This window comes from Condylura cristata, unplaced genomic scaffold (assembly GCF_000260355.1).
Source record: "Condylura cristata isolate star-nosed mole 26May11 unplaced genomic scaffold, ConCri1.0 scaffold00013, whole genome shotgun sequence".
NCBI classification, from domain to species: domain Eukaryota; kingdom Metazoa; phylum Chordata; class Mammalia; order Eulipotyphla; family Talpidae; genus Condylura; species Condylura cristata.
Window position 1 is genome coordinate 36,843,990 of NW_004567114.1, and position 14,692 is coordinate 36,858,681.

The 14,692-nt window shown below is 37.3% G+C and overlaps 1 protein-coding gene across 1 annotated transcript in view; it reads left to right on the forward strand.

Moving 5' to 3' along the window:
* Positions 1-705: 705 nt before the first annotated feature.
* Positions 706-14,692, forward strand: part of TXNDC16 (thioredoxin domain containing 16) — a 70,878-nt gene continuing 56,891 nt past the window's right edge. The window contains exons 1-3 of the mRNA XM_012724713.1: positions 706-902; positions 10,692-10,993; positions 11,943-12,025. Coding sequence (XP_012580167.1) covers positions 10,831-10,993; positions 11,943-12,025 — 246 coding nt within the window. The 5' untranslated portion in view covers positions 706-902; positions 10,692-10,830. The remainder of the gene's footprint in view (positions 903-10,691; positions 10,994-11,942; positions 12,026-14,692) is intronic.

Below are 14,692 nucleotides of genomic sequence, written 5' to 3' on the forward strand. Positions count from 1 at the left end.
GCGGGGGCGGCGGTGGCCGCCGGACCCGGCACAGGCACCCTCATAAGGCTCGGGGGCGGGCGCACGAGCGCGGGAAGCGAGGGGCCGGACTCGGAGCCGCCGTCGAGGGGGAGAAAGATTTCCCCCTAACCCCCCACCCACCCCAGCTTCCAACCCCAGGAAGTGCCGTGACAGGACCCGGAGCCCCGCGCCGAGCAGCCGCGGCTCCCCGGACCCCGCCTCTTCTCCCCGCCCCCCCGGGGGTCTCGGCTCCTCCTGCTGCGGCTCCGCTCAGTAGCTGCAAAAAACAACTCTTCGCTGGAGACAATCAGCTGAGAAACCCGAGCATTTGAGGCGCTCGCTCCGCACGGTGGGCTCGAGCCGATTGGCCCAGGCGGGCACGCCCCCCGCGCGCCGCACTCGGAAGGCCACGGGCTGCAGGACCAGTCGCTCGAGGGCTTGGAGAGCTGATTGGGCCTTCGCTTTCCCCGCTTTCTCCCTCCCCTTCACTGCCTACCCACACTGCCGATTGGCCCAGCGACTGTACAGCCCGCTCGCGCCGGCGGGAGGACTCGTTTGTCGCTTGTCACCTGGGGAGGCTCTCGCTCCGCCCCCTGCGCTTCCCATTGGCTGGCGAGGGCTTACGTAAGGAGCACGAGGAGCGGGAGGAGCCTAAGGGATTGTGTTTTTTTTTTTTTTTTTTTTTTTTTTTTTTGCATAGGAACCTGTCTCTGAGCGGGTGACTGTCGCAGGCTCAGAGGCCCGGGGTGCCGGGCCGGGCAGGTAGGCGTGGAGGTTTGCGGCGGCTGGGCGAGCAGGGCACAGAGCCGCCTTTTCCCTCTCTCACGTGGAGGGCGCTGTTGGCCGCGCGCCCGCCCCTTGCGGGTCCTCGCCTGCAGGTCTTGCCTGAAGGTCTCAGGCAGGTAGGTGACTGCGCTGGTCCTTGTGGGGCGGCCGGGAGAGCGTTAATGGTTTCGTCTGCAGGATGGGTGTTTGAATTCGGAGGTTCTGCTATAGCTATGGCTCTATCCCCAGCTCTGGAGTTTGTCTTAAAAAGGACCTCTTCTGAATCCCTTTGAGGGACATTTTACTTTCTTCTCTACCTCCCCTCCCATACCCTCCGGCGTGAGTAGCGAGAAAAACGTGAACCTTTATAGGGAGAAGGGGTGAAATGAGAAAGGTAAGCCCATGCCGTAAGTAAAAGACCCTGCAATCCCTCAGGAAATGTATCTTAAGTGTGGTGTAGGGATGCTATGGACGTCTAAGTATTCTGTGAGTAGGGGATAGGTGGGTCTTTGAAACTAAGAAACTTATGCTCTGGGCATAAGTTTAAGCAGAAAGGCAGAAACAGGACTGTGACTCATGATGATTGTCCAGAGAGGAAGAAGTAGAATAGTCCGTGCTCCTTAAATTACACAAGTATTTATTTCTCCATATGTATGTGGTAGATGATGGCAGTATTCCTGGGGCTCAGAGAGATAGCATCAATTGGTGTATTAACGTATTGTATTGTTGCCCCCCCCCTTTTGGTAATAAAATGGGCAAAGTTATGTAAAATGAATAGCTCGCCATCTTTTATACTAATAAAGCTTTGCCCAAGGATTGATTCCTTTTTCCTAGTTAAATAATCCAAAATGAACTTTAAAGTCTCTCTTGTATGGCAGTGTCTGGAACAGAATGTGGTTAACGTAGGCACCAGATACTGTTGTATTCTGGATTCTTTACAGTTGTACTGACTGTGATAGGTGTTTAGGCCTGGAACTGTTGTGTGGTTACTGTCAGATGAAACATTTAGCTGAGGAGGTTGTGAGTACAGCTTACAGTAGGCTGTACAACTTCCTGTAAAAAGTTAACAAGCTTAATACCACAGCAACACTTCACTGAAAGATTGTGGGCTTACTGGAATTTAAGGACTTTGCATTATAGATTTTAGAGAATGTGGCTAGGACCGTACACAGTTCTGTTTGAAGAGAATGTGGCTAGGACCGTACACAGTTCTGTTTGAAAGGAGATAGAAACTCATGAAGAAGTAAGTTAACTGATTGTAGTTATGTGCTTAAGTATAGGTATATATATTAATTGTGAACTCAGAATTATCTGATTTTAGGACCTCGTTAAAATCAGAGGCACTTCTTGTTCTCTGGCATGACTATTTTTGTATCATCCATAACTGAGTAAGTACAAGTTTCAGGTCACCAATAAACTTTCACCATGAAAATTCTTTGCTTTTCTCCTATATTCTCTACTTAAAGTGATATAAACATTATTTTTTTTATTACAAAGTTTATTTTTACATCATTTTGCACATTTTTTTCCATCTCGATTGTAATCCCCGCGGGCTTCCCATCACCAAATTACCCCTGTGCCACCACCATAGTCCCGTGCATTTCCCTCCTTCCCCCCCCTTTTTGATCCCATTCCCCACTCCGCCCCCACAGAATGTCTCTGGTATATGGTTGTTCATTATTTTTGTTATTTTCTCGCCTGGTCCATTATACTCCTGCTATGAGTGAAACCATCCGGTATTTTTCTTTCTCTTTCTGGCTTATCTCACTAAGCATGATCTTTTCCAGCTCCATCCAAGTTGCTGCAAAAGACATGTGTTTCTCTTTTTTGGTTGCTGAGTAATATTCCATTGTATATATGTACCACATCTTTCTAATCCAGTCATCTGCTTTTGGGCATTTGGGCTGCTTCCATGTTTTTCCAATTGTAAATAAAGCAGCAATAAACATGGGGGTACAAGTATCTTTTTCAATCAGTGTTTTTGTGTCTTTTGGGTAGATACCTAGGAGTGGGATTGCTGGGTCATAGGGAAGCTCCATGTTTAGCAGTTTGAGGAACTTCCAGACAGGATATAAACATTATTTTTATAGTACTCATAGTAATTTTAGTTTTGCTTGGGAGATTTTTTTTTTTTAAATCACAGTGACTGAGCAAATCCAGATAGCCTCCTCTTTCTCTTTCTTTTTGCCCTACCTACTTAGTGGAGAGGTTGACTCCTTTGGGTAATGTGGCAAGTTCTGTTCTCCAGTAGCCACTTTAAGCCACAAATAAGCTATTTTTATTTTTACAGACTGTTCTTACAGGAATTTGGTAAGCATTATATATCCCACTTGTTACAAAATATAAAATGAATCTTTTACAGAGAACTGATACCACAGATCTTGGTATAATTTGTTTAATGGCTATAGTTGTAACTATTTTTGTGAGAGAAATACCCCTTTTTCTTGAGAGGGAAAACCATCAGTGTTATAAATTAATCCTAAGGAAAATTTCTTTCTATAAAAGGGAAACTAACCAAGAGTTTTACGGAAAAACTCACTGCTAGCATTTCTAAAAATCCACATGCACAGAGATTGAATGCTTCATTAAAAAAAAAAGTCTTTAAAACATTTAAAAGCAGAACTGTTTAAAATATTACATGAAGTATCTAGTTCCAAAATGAAGTGTGCCGTTAGCTGCTGCTCAGGCCGCAGGCACACACGAAGTCCTTCCATCCTTGCCTCCACCTCTTTCCACTCTGGAGATGAAATTTTTCCCATGAAGTATTTCCTCTTCATTGCCTTATGGCTTCTTTTTCAGATACCGAACAAAACAAACTTTTGGTATAGCCTCACTGATGCTTTCTCACAGTGTTCATCATCCTCTTATATTTATCCTTTGTTAAATGTCATACTTGCCCCACCCCCAACTTTTAAGTGACTTGTGTGTGCGTATTTGTTCAGAGTTTTTGGGTGAGGTAAAAATTGCATTTTACTTTCCAATTCTGATTAGTGCTGACAGGAGCATTGTACTGAGGAACTGGACACAGCTTTCAGGCACAAAGAGTAAGAGTTTGCACAGATTGGGAAGTGTATGTATGTATGTAGTACAGTTTTAGCAAACATTTTTCTATGATTTCCCGCTTTTTTTTTTTATTGGCTCCTGTTCTGGTAATAGTCAGTTTCATTTTAAGGAGTTAGCTTCCCTTTTTGAATCTTCCTGCAGTGAAACTGGGTCAATTCCTTTGAGTTCTTTGAAATAGACTGCTCTAAAATCTAGGATATGAATTCATGTTGAAGGCACTGTCCCTCAGTTGTTACTAAAACCAGTAGAGGTAGACTGGGCTGTACTATAATAACACCTCAAATTGGATTTAACAACATTAGATTCATGCGCACCCTAGGTCAGGTGGGAGCGTTGCCCCATGTTGTTCTCTTGTTGAGACTTGACTGGACAGAGGTGAATTCATGTTGAGTGTCACCAGCCTTCGTAACAAAGTGTGTCATGATTATGACACCGATTTTTGACCCTTAAAATCTTCCAGAAGTAACATATGCCACTTTCCACTTTTCATTGACCAAACCAAGTCATGGTCACACATAACTTGAGTGGAAAAGTATAATTCAGATGTTTTGAGAACTAGAAACACTTGGATGGGGCTCTCCCTGGTGGTGCAACAGGGACTATGAAACTATCCACAGCCACTGTAGCAGGAGCAACGCCTGGCCAAGGAGGTGACCCTCATGGCAGACCCCTCTTGACCCTCCCGCTTCTCCCCTCATCAGTGTATTTCTGTAGATCTGCCTGTTCTGCTCCCCACTTTGTCTCTGGTGGATCCTCATGCCCCCCACACCTCTGCCCTCTACCTCAGTTTTTGTGTGCATAAATAAATAAATCTTTAAAAAAATATAGAAATACTTGGACAAGCTATCCTTGCCAATAAATTCTTGTTGTGTATCCTTGGCCCCTCCCAGTGCAGATAATCCTCAAATCCCATCCAGTTCAGTTAAGTCCAAAGTTCAGGTTGTCTGAGTAATGCCCAGTAATGGTAATATCTACCATTGTGGACATGGTAAGTTACCCATCTCCTTGATGAATACAGAGGGTAGTGCTGGGACAGAGAACTATAAGTGTTTCCATTTGGAGAAGGGAAGAATGGAAGACATATACCAGATTCGAGACTTCAGCTATTTTGAAATCTTATTGAGCAGATGTTGCCGTGACTTTATTCTTTTTCCTGAGGTTCTCTAGGTAAGTGCTTTCAAACTATATGTTAAAAGTGGTCATTTCTAATGACCATTTGTTTTCCTTTTATTCCAGGTTACTTTGAATTTTGGTTCAAGGTGATAAAATTGAATGAGGAAAATTAAATGAAAAACATGTCAAAGTATAAGGCCAATTTGAAGTTATTCAATCCATGAGACAAAAAATGACTTTAAATCCTCTAAACATTTATACTGAATATCTGCATTTATTTCATTACAGAAGACTAGTAACAAACAGCTCATATTCTGGCACATGGCCTAGAGCATAGTTCTCCATGGTCCCTAGCTTTGCCCTGAAAGAGTTCCTTCCATTTTTATTATCCCTGACCATATCTAAGCTGGCTTTGGAGAATGTGACTTCTTTCCATGGTTGAGCAGTTTTGAAATTGGCTTCCTAATCAAAGAAGGGTAGAAACTTAAGGGTTATTTTAAGTTTTGAATAGCCAGACACTTGGATGATGGTTCTTCTTTTGAGTATCTTTCCTTTAATATCTTGTTAAACACACCAATAGCAATGATTCCACAATTCTCAGCTCCTGCCTTCCATTTTCTCTTCAGGCTGTCATCAGTTCAATAGGTACACAAACCTAAGTACATGTTCTTGATAAATTTACTAGGAACATGTCATCATCAAGTTATAGCAACAGTTTTGTCAGATGTTTTTCTATTCCTTTATGTGGATAACTTACTGAGTTCTAGTCTCTGATACAAGTTTCCTTGGCTAGGTCCAGAAGTTTCTTTTTTGCCTGACCCCTGAGCCAGTATTTTGGGGTTCTTATTAAGGCAATGCCTCACTCTAGTTTATATACCATTATAGAGATTAGATTATACTGCAATAATAACCCCTTAGTCTCAGTGATTTAAGCTAACTGGTGGTTTATTTCTTCCTATGCCATATGCTTATTGATGAGCGGGGGGATTTTCTGTGTTGTGTTTATTTTGGGACACCATTTGAGTGTCTTTAGTTACTGTGATAAAAAAAAGTGAGATATATATATGTCATATATAATAGGTAGTGTGTCACTCTAGTTTGTATACGATTGTATACAAGTTATTCAAACTGTTGCCTGAAAGAGACATGTTACTTTTGCTTACATTTTATTGGCCAGAATAAGTCAGATGGTGACCACAACTAATTATGGGAAGTGTAGAACACTAAGTGTAATCCTGCTTTATACCAGGCAGGAGGACTAGAGCTATGCTTGTGAACCATTACACCAAAATAACAAGCTCACATTTCGAAGGTGTTCATCACTTTGTTCTGACATTTAGATTTTGAAGAATGAAGATTTTTCAGTTCCATTTTCTGAACACTAGAGAAAAAGAAATCACAATGTACCTTTGTTTCTTTTCACTGTTATTCTCTTCTCTATCTTTCTCTTCCAGATTTCCACTCTGTTTAAAGGTCTTTTTATAAGTAAAACATTCTCTGAACAAATGAATTTTATTGTTTTTGTTTGTGAAAGGTATACTCCTTTGGCCCAACTGACATAGATTAGGTTAATTTGAGTACAAGTTATAGAAGATTTGATTACATACAAACTTGTATAAATGTTTTTTAAATCAAAGTGAAAATGTATTGCACTATTTAAAGAGTCAGATGATTCAAAAGTCCCCTTGTTATCTTTCCTCCCTCCAATTTCTTATTCCTTAGAGATAATTATTTCCCCCCTGTTTCTTTTGGCATTGATCTTTCAAGTCAAAATAAATTTGGCTTTTGGTGTTGGGAAAGGTGAAGATTAGGCCTCTTTATCTCCTTTCCCACTCTGACTGCATGCTCTCTTACTTCTGTCTTCCCATCCTTTTAACTGTGGTTGTCGTGGACTTAGTTAAATCATTCTTCAGTGTTTACTGTGCCTGTATATACTTTGTTTCCAGTTGACCTATGTATAATTCTCCATTTAAAGTAATTTTTTAAAAATGATGATAGTTTTAAATGTTAATAGTCAGTGAAGTTATGAAGGTTACTGAATTCCTATCTCTAAATGTGTTAAGACTAATCACCAACATTTCTATCTGACCAAGTACACAGAACTCCCACATGTGTACTCTCAATCTGCCCTATAAGTTAGGTGTGGGAAAGCAGTCAAGCAGTGAATATAAAGTAAGCCTATTGGTTCTACAAATATATTCTAGGAGGAATATCATGTGTTAACCCTAATGTCCAATTTAGTGTTGAAATAATTAGATTATAACCATAAGGTCAGTAAAAATGACAGTTTATACTTGAGTTTTTTATGTTCTATTCAAATTTTATTGATTTGCTATTCATTTAGAAGACTGTAATTAGGTGAGTATATTGAGTATATAAACCACAGTTTCTTTATCCAGCTGCCTGTTGATAGACATTAAGGTTGATTCCATGCCTTGGCTATTGTGGATAATGTTGCTATACACAAACAAGTTTTTTCTTACAAATATTTTTATTTCTCTGGGTAAATACCTAGGAGTTGTACTGCTGAATTGTATGATACTCATATTTAAGTTTTTAATTTCTTAAGGATTCCCTATATCATTTACCACATAGGCTGCACCAATTTATATTGGCACCATCAATAGTTCTTTCCAGCCTTTTTGATATAGGTCGTTCTCACATATGTGAGTGATAGCTCAAGGAGGTTTTGACTTGAATTTCTTTTATCATAAAGTGATGTTGAGATTTTCATGTGCCTGTGGTCATCTGTATGGAGAAGTGTCTATTCAGGTCTTCTGCCCACTTTTTTTTTTTTTTAAAAATATTTATTTATCCATACAGAACTGGGGCACAGGCCAGAGACCCAGGGACAGTGAGACTCCACCAGAGACAGAGCGGGGAGCAGAACAGGCAGACCGAGGAAGCACACTGCTGAGGGGAGCAGCGGGCGGGCCAGGAGAGGTCTGCCGCGCCATGTGGTCACTTCCGGGGCAGGCGGGGATCGAACTCATGCGGAAGCGGCCTTAGCTTCTCAGTGCTGTGCTTCAACCCGCTGCGCCACCAGGGAGGGCCCTCTGCCCACTTTTTTATTAGATTGTTTTTTGTTGTTGTTGCTGAGTTATATGAATTACATATTTTGGAGAGTAATCCCTTGCTGATTTGTGATGTACAATTATCTTCTTCTAGTCCTTAGGCTGACTTTTTGTTTTGTGGTGTTTTTTTTTTCTTTTTAATTTGACATAGTTCTGTTTATTTTTACTTTTGTGTCCCTTGCCATTAGAATTGAGTACCCAAATACATCACGAGGTTGATATCCAGGGGAGTATCATCTATTTTTTTTTTTCTGTTCCCAAAATCTGTTTTATGGTTTCAGGCCATACATCTTAAGTCTTTGATCTGTCTTGAGTTATTTTTTTTTAAATAGAGTTTAAATTGATCTACTTTCAATTTTTTTGCATGTTGTCATCCAAACTTCCCTACACTGTGTTGAAAGCTTTTTCTTTTTCATAGTATGTTCTCAGCTTCTTTGTTACAGATTAACTGTCCATATTTGTGTGGATTCATGTTTGGGCTTTCAGTTCTATTCCATTAGTCTATGTTTCTATTTTTCTTCCCATACCATACTATTTTGATTGCTATTTCTTTGAGTATAGTTTGAGGTCAGGGACTGTGATATCTTATTTTTCTTCTGTCAGGGTTGCTTTGTTATCTGAGGTCTGTTGTGTTTCATAGAACTTTTAGAATTGTTTGGCCTACTTCCTGAAAATTGCAATTGGTGTTTTAATAGATATTGTGTTGAATCCATAAACTGCTTTGCGTAATATGGCCAGTTTAACAATGTTTATTTTTCCAATCCATGAACATACACTATATTTCTATTCCTTTGTGTTTTCTTTTTTTTTTTAATAGTGTTTTACATTTTGATCTCCTTTGAGCTTATGCCTAGAATACTTGAATCTTTCAATTGTGCTTTATTAAAATGCTTTATCTTTTAATTAGGCTAGAGTTATTTCATAGTAACAGATTTTGCATTGTTATTCCTTTAGCCACCAAATATAGCCCTTAGCCACAGGATATATTCTGCTCTTCCCCCAATATAAAGAAAATATTGGGTGGTCTGTTTTAAACCCTTCCCATTAATATGAAGGCTTTGAAATACTCTGGTTTAAAATGCTATAATATGTAGTCAGTTTTAAAGTCAAAGATACCTCTTAATTATACCATTAAAATTACTTCTTTTTTTTTTAATATTTATTAAGTTATGTATACAGAACTGGGGTACAGGCCAGAGGTGTAGGGGTGGTGAGAGGATTCACCAGAGAAAGAGTGGGGAGCAGACCAGGCTGACTGACGAAGTACATTGCTGAGGGGAGCAGGAGAGGTCTGCCGCATGTGGATAACCATCCCCACCCACCCAACACTCCCAGGGATGGAAGTCATATGCTGAAGTGGCGTTAAAGCTTCTTAATGCTGTGCTTAACCTGTTGCGCCACCAGGGAGGGCCCCTAAAATTACTTCTTAATGATACCTAACAGTTCTCACTTCACATGCTAATTTGAGTTGTTGAACTCTTGCCTCATATTAATAATTAATGAAAAATTTTTTGCATTGACATAAACATTCTAATGATAAGAGTTACTAGGAAGTAATTAATGCATGATTAGCTTCTTTTTTAAAGGAGTACCTGTTCCTTGAGGGAGGTGTTATGTGCTTATAGATAATATTGAAAGGCTAGAGTAATACCCAAATTATTGCGATTTTCCCTAAATTACTCCTTTATTCATTACTGAAAAAAATTTTCCTCTATTTTTATGACTATTTTTCTTTCTTACCCTCCCCCCCCCATTCTCAGTTTTGAGCTAGTGGTTTTTTATTTGAAAGATATGAATCCTATTTGAAATAAAACAGATTCTCACCTATACCTGTAGTGTATTTATCTTTTAGAACTATATTTTTTATTCTGTCAGTGTTCCTAAGCAATCACATTTTAGACTAAATAAAATAGATCAACAGTAGAAAGATGTTCTAAAAGAAAAATCTGTTTAGGAGATTTTTGAAAGTAGGAAAATAGAAGACTGATAATTGCCAGCAGATGCAGAGGATAACATGGAAGGGAAGTGCAGCATGAAAGAAGATGAGAGGGAAATGTTTAGAACAAATCTGAATACAGAAAATAGAATTGAATGAAAAAATGAGTGATAAGATGTTTGAATTTCTAAGCTGTACAAATAAATCTGTCTTGCGCAATAAAATTTGGCAAAAACAAAAAAATTTTAAAATAAAAAAGCTATTGTTTTAAGCATTAAAGTGTCTGTGTAAAAGGAATACTCTTTTATAGTTTAAATAGGTACTTTTCTAGAATATTTTTTAGTAATGTATATATAGTGGACACATTTTGAAAGTTTCACCCCTGTTAATGGTTATTAAGTAACAATTTGAATATTAATTGCAATCCAGTCTAGGTAGGGAAAGATAAAATACCCAGTTTGACAAAAGGAGTGGGTAACGATTAAGAATTTTAGAATCCTTAAAGTGACAATTAGTTTATTATACTACACAGTAAATATCTATTTAAGATGCTTGTTGCATTTTCCAGATATTTTTGATATATTTCAGCTTCAAAAATCAACAGTATTATCAAATCAGTGTTATTATAGATCATCCTCTCACATTTTTACTAGAAAGAAACAGTAAAGTACGAGGAAAGTCAAATGCTATATAAGCCATGCCTTGTATTTATTATTATTATTATTTTTGTTTTTTTGCAGTTAATACTTCATGTATTTGGCAAATTCATTCTGCAAAACTTTGTTCAACATCCATCTACCCTTGCAGATAATGTCCTAGTCAGCAACACAGCAGTCAACAATACAAACAAAATTGCCTGCACATATCAGACTACAGTTGATGATGTCTTCCAGCCTCAGTGCTTTCAGAGTTGGCATCTCCTTTGTTGTGATATGCATTTTTTGTAAGTCAGCAGTAGACTCTCTACCAGAACTGAGTCCTCAGAAATATTTTAGTACGTTGCAAGCAGGGAAAGCCTCCTTAGTTTATTTCTGTCAAGCCAGTAAGTATTTTTTATATTCTAAAAATGATTTTATGATGCTTCTATTGCTATTTCATTAATATAATTGTTGAGAGTTTATTGTCAGGATTAATAATAGTTTGTAAAACTGCTACTGTAATAAGCCTGCCTGTGTTTGAATCTTAGCTGCCATTTGACCTGATGTGTGACCTTGGTTGAGTCACCTGGCCTCAGTATGTGTTTTTTGTCATCCATGTTGAGAAAATAGTATTTGATTTTAAGTTTGCTGTGCTGATTAAATGATTTTACTCATGTGCCTAATATATAGTAAATGCTAGTTAAGAATTAGCTGTTCATATATTCAATATTCATGTACTTTCATCTAGTCTTTTCAGAAAGGATACTTTTTGACATTTTTAGTATGAAAATATTTTAAGGGTATTTTTGGACTTTGTCATGTTGTCTTAGTAGTGCTTTAGTTTAATACCCTGCTCTAGTTGTACCATTAATTACACTAAATTAACTAGTGTAAGTAGTGAACATAATAACTAGTATGGTATCATTTAATTCTTTATGCCTTGAAAATGCTATTCTTGAAATAGCAATGGAGTGAAACCACTTTTCTGTTGACTTCCTTATGCTATTTTAAAATCATTTTGAAAACTTTGTGTACTTTCACATATGTATATGTGTGTTGTATGTATGAATCAAAATTGGAAAAATATTGCTAAATAATATACTTAAATTAAACATTTACTGTTTTCTTGTTTTAGAAAGTTTGTAAAGTCACTAAGTAAAAATATAGCATTATAAAAGCATTAGAAATAATGCAATAGGAAATATGGTTATAAAATAATATATTTATTTAGTTATTGATTACATGCTATTGTATACTTGTCTTCTTAAATTTGCAGCTTTGGGCTTTAATTTTAAAAATACATCTTTCCTAAGGGTAAATGATAAAACATTTATAAAACATTTCTTATTTTAGATTCTCCAAGTACCTCTGTATTTCTTGAAGAACTGAATGAGGCTGCTAAACCTCTCCAGGACTATGGAATTTCAGTTGCAAAGGTAGTAAAATATGTTGATAAATTTTTAGTGGTAAATATTTATAGCTGTATAGCTTAATACCGAGTATCTAAAAATGCCTACGTTGCCTTGTATCTTTCTCCAAATTGGAAAAATACTTCTTTATAACATTTTTCATGAGAATAAACAAAAGCACTGAAATTAACTTCCAGTGCTTCCGGTACAAATTAAATTTGTACTTATAGAGAAGAAAGCTATTTAAAATTCTTTAGTTAAGAATTTAAATTTTTATAAGCTGTTCAGTTGGGGCTATTTTTTTCAAACCTAGAGTTAGGCTTAAAATTTTTCTTTAGCTTGGAAGCTACCTCATAATCAATATCCACCATTGCGCTATTTATTGAATTTCTAGTAGCACAAATTGAGGTCATTGAAGTATCTTTTCCCTGTTTTTGTAATTTTTTTTAAAAAGATTTATTTATTTATTTATTTATACAGAACTGGGGTACAGGCCAGAGATGCGTAGGGTGAGAGGATTCACCAGAGACAAAGTGGGGAGCATAACAGGCAGATTGACGAAGTACACTGCTGAGGGGAGCAGCGGGCGGGTCAGGAGAGGTCTGCCACGCCATGTGGTCACCTCTGGAAAGGTGAGGATGGAACTCAGGCTGAAGTGGCTTAAGCTTCTTAGTGCTGTGTTTTAACCCACTGTGCCACCAAGGAGGGCTTGTTTTTGTAATTTTTAAAAATTGTTTATGTTGCAGTTTCTCACATTTATTTCTAGAACAAAGTTAAAACAGACTGACTTGAAATTACATATTTAATTTTTTTTTTCCAAAAAGTTCAAACTGATGGGGTATAAGGGAAAATTTTCACATGAATCATGGATTCCATTACTGCACAGGCCTTTCATGTAGTTTTAAGTTAGAAGTTGTACATCAGAAAACTGAAGGATCAGTAACTCAGGATTTAGTAAATTTTTTCAGATTAGTGTCTGTCTGACTTTCTGTGTACATTTATTCTATAGCTTGTTCCTTCATAAGATGGCTTCCACTGGTCTTTGCAGCTAGAGTAGCTGGTGCAGGAAGCTTAAAAAACCTAACTAACCTTGGCATTAAAGGGAAGACCGTTCCCTGTACCTACTAACACTTCTGATAGATGACAGTCACAAGTAGTGGTCTCCAGGTTACCAACAACTTCTGTAGGATTTGGCTGGGGGTTCTCACAGCCCAACCTTCAGGTTTGGTGATTGCTTTAACATAATGGCTCACAGAACTGAGGAAAAATATTACTTAACCTTTTCTAAGAATATAACTCCGGAATAGTCAAATGGAAGAGATGGAAAAGCAAGTCTTGGGAGAGTCTCAAGTGCTGGAACTTCTGCCCTGTATTTATAGTTTGGGGTGTTTCCCTCCTGCTACTTGATATGTACATCAACATAGAAGCCTTCCATACCTTGTTGTTTAGAGTTTATGGAGATATTACTTGGCTTTGAACAACTGACTATACTCTAGAATGATAATGCATTTATCTCTGAGGAGCTCTGAATGAGATTTAAACTGAAATTCCGAAATGTAATACCAGGTTGATTTGACAGCTAAATGTAATAATCATGCTGTTTAGTAACTAGTAAAATAGTACTTAGTATCTGTGTATCTGAAAACTGAAATAGAATATTAGGGTTATCTTTTTAAGCTAAGATAACTTAAATTCTTGATTTAACAGATGAGGACCTAAGTTATGTGGAAAGGAGACTGGTGAATATGACAGACCTATATTTAATATCAACCTCAGTTACTGTCACATAATAAACACTCAGTAAATATTTATGAAATTCAAATGAATTACTATATTTAGACTTCTTTTGGATAGAAAGTTGCCTAAGACCTATAAAAAGATGGCTGGTTCTTTGGAAAGTTTATATTCTAAATAAGGGGCATAAAAAGCACTTACAAATAATTTTAATAACTAGCAGAACATGATCATTATTTTGAGAGACACTAATAAATTGTCATAGAGGTTTAAAAGAAAGTTCCTATATGATTGTTGGTGTGGAAAGTCATGTGTGATATTGGGAAGGACTTCACAAAAAGTGGCATTTTGAGATATCTTTTTTTTTAAACATGAAAAATAAAATTTATTGTGGATATATTTCTAAATGAGGAAGATGAAACTTTCCATTATACCTATGAATGAACATTATAAAGTTTATTAGAATTAAGACAGAATTTAATCACATCTATTTTTTTTATAACAGTTTTACATCATTTTGTACATTTTTTTTCTTTCTCAATTGTAACCCCCATGGGTTTCCCATCACCTAGTCACCTGTTTGCCATCACCATAATCCTGTGTACTTCCTTTCCTACCCCCCCATTTTTGACCCCATTCCCCACTCCACCCCCACAAAATGTCTCTGGTATATGGTTGTTCATTATTCTTGTTATTTTCTTGCCTGGTCCATTATACTCCTGCTATGAGTGAAACCATCCGGTATTTTTCTTTCTCCTTCTGGCTTATGAAATATCTTTTAAAGTTAAAATTACAGGAATTAATTACAATTGAGGAAAAAATGTACAAAATGATGTAAAAATAAACATTATATTAAAATTTTTTTAAAAAGTTAAAATTACAGGAATTAAAAGTAGATGAAGAAAGCACTAAAATATAAATGGGTTAAATGTTCCAACTAAGATTAATATTGTCAAATTG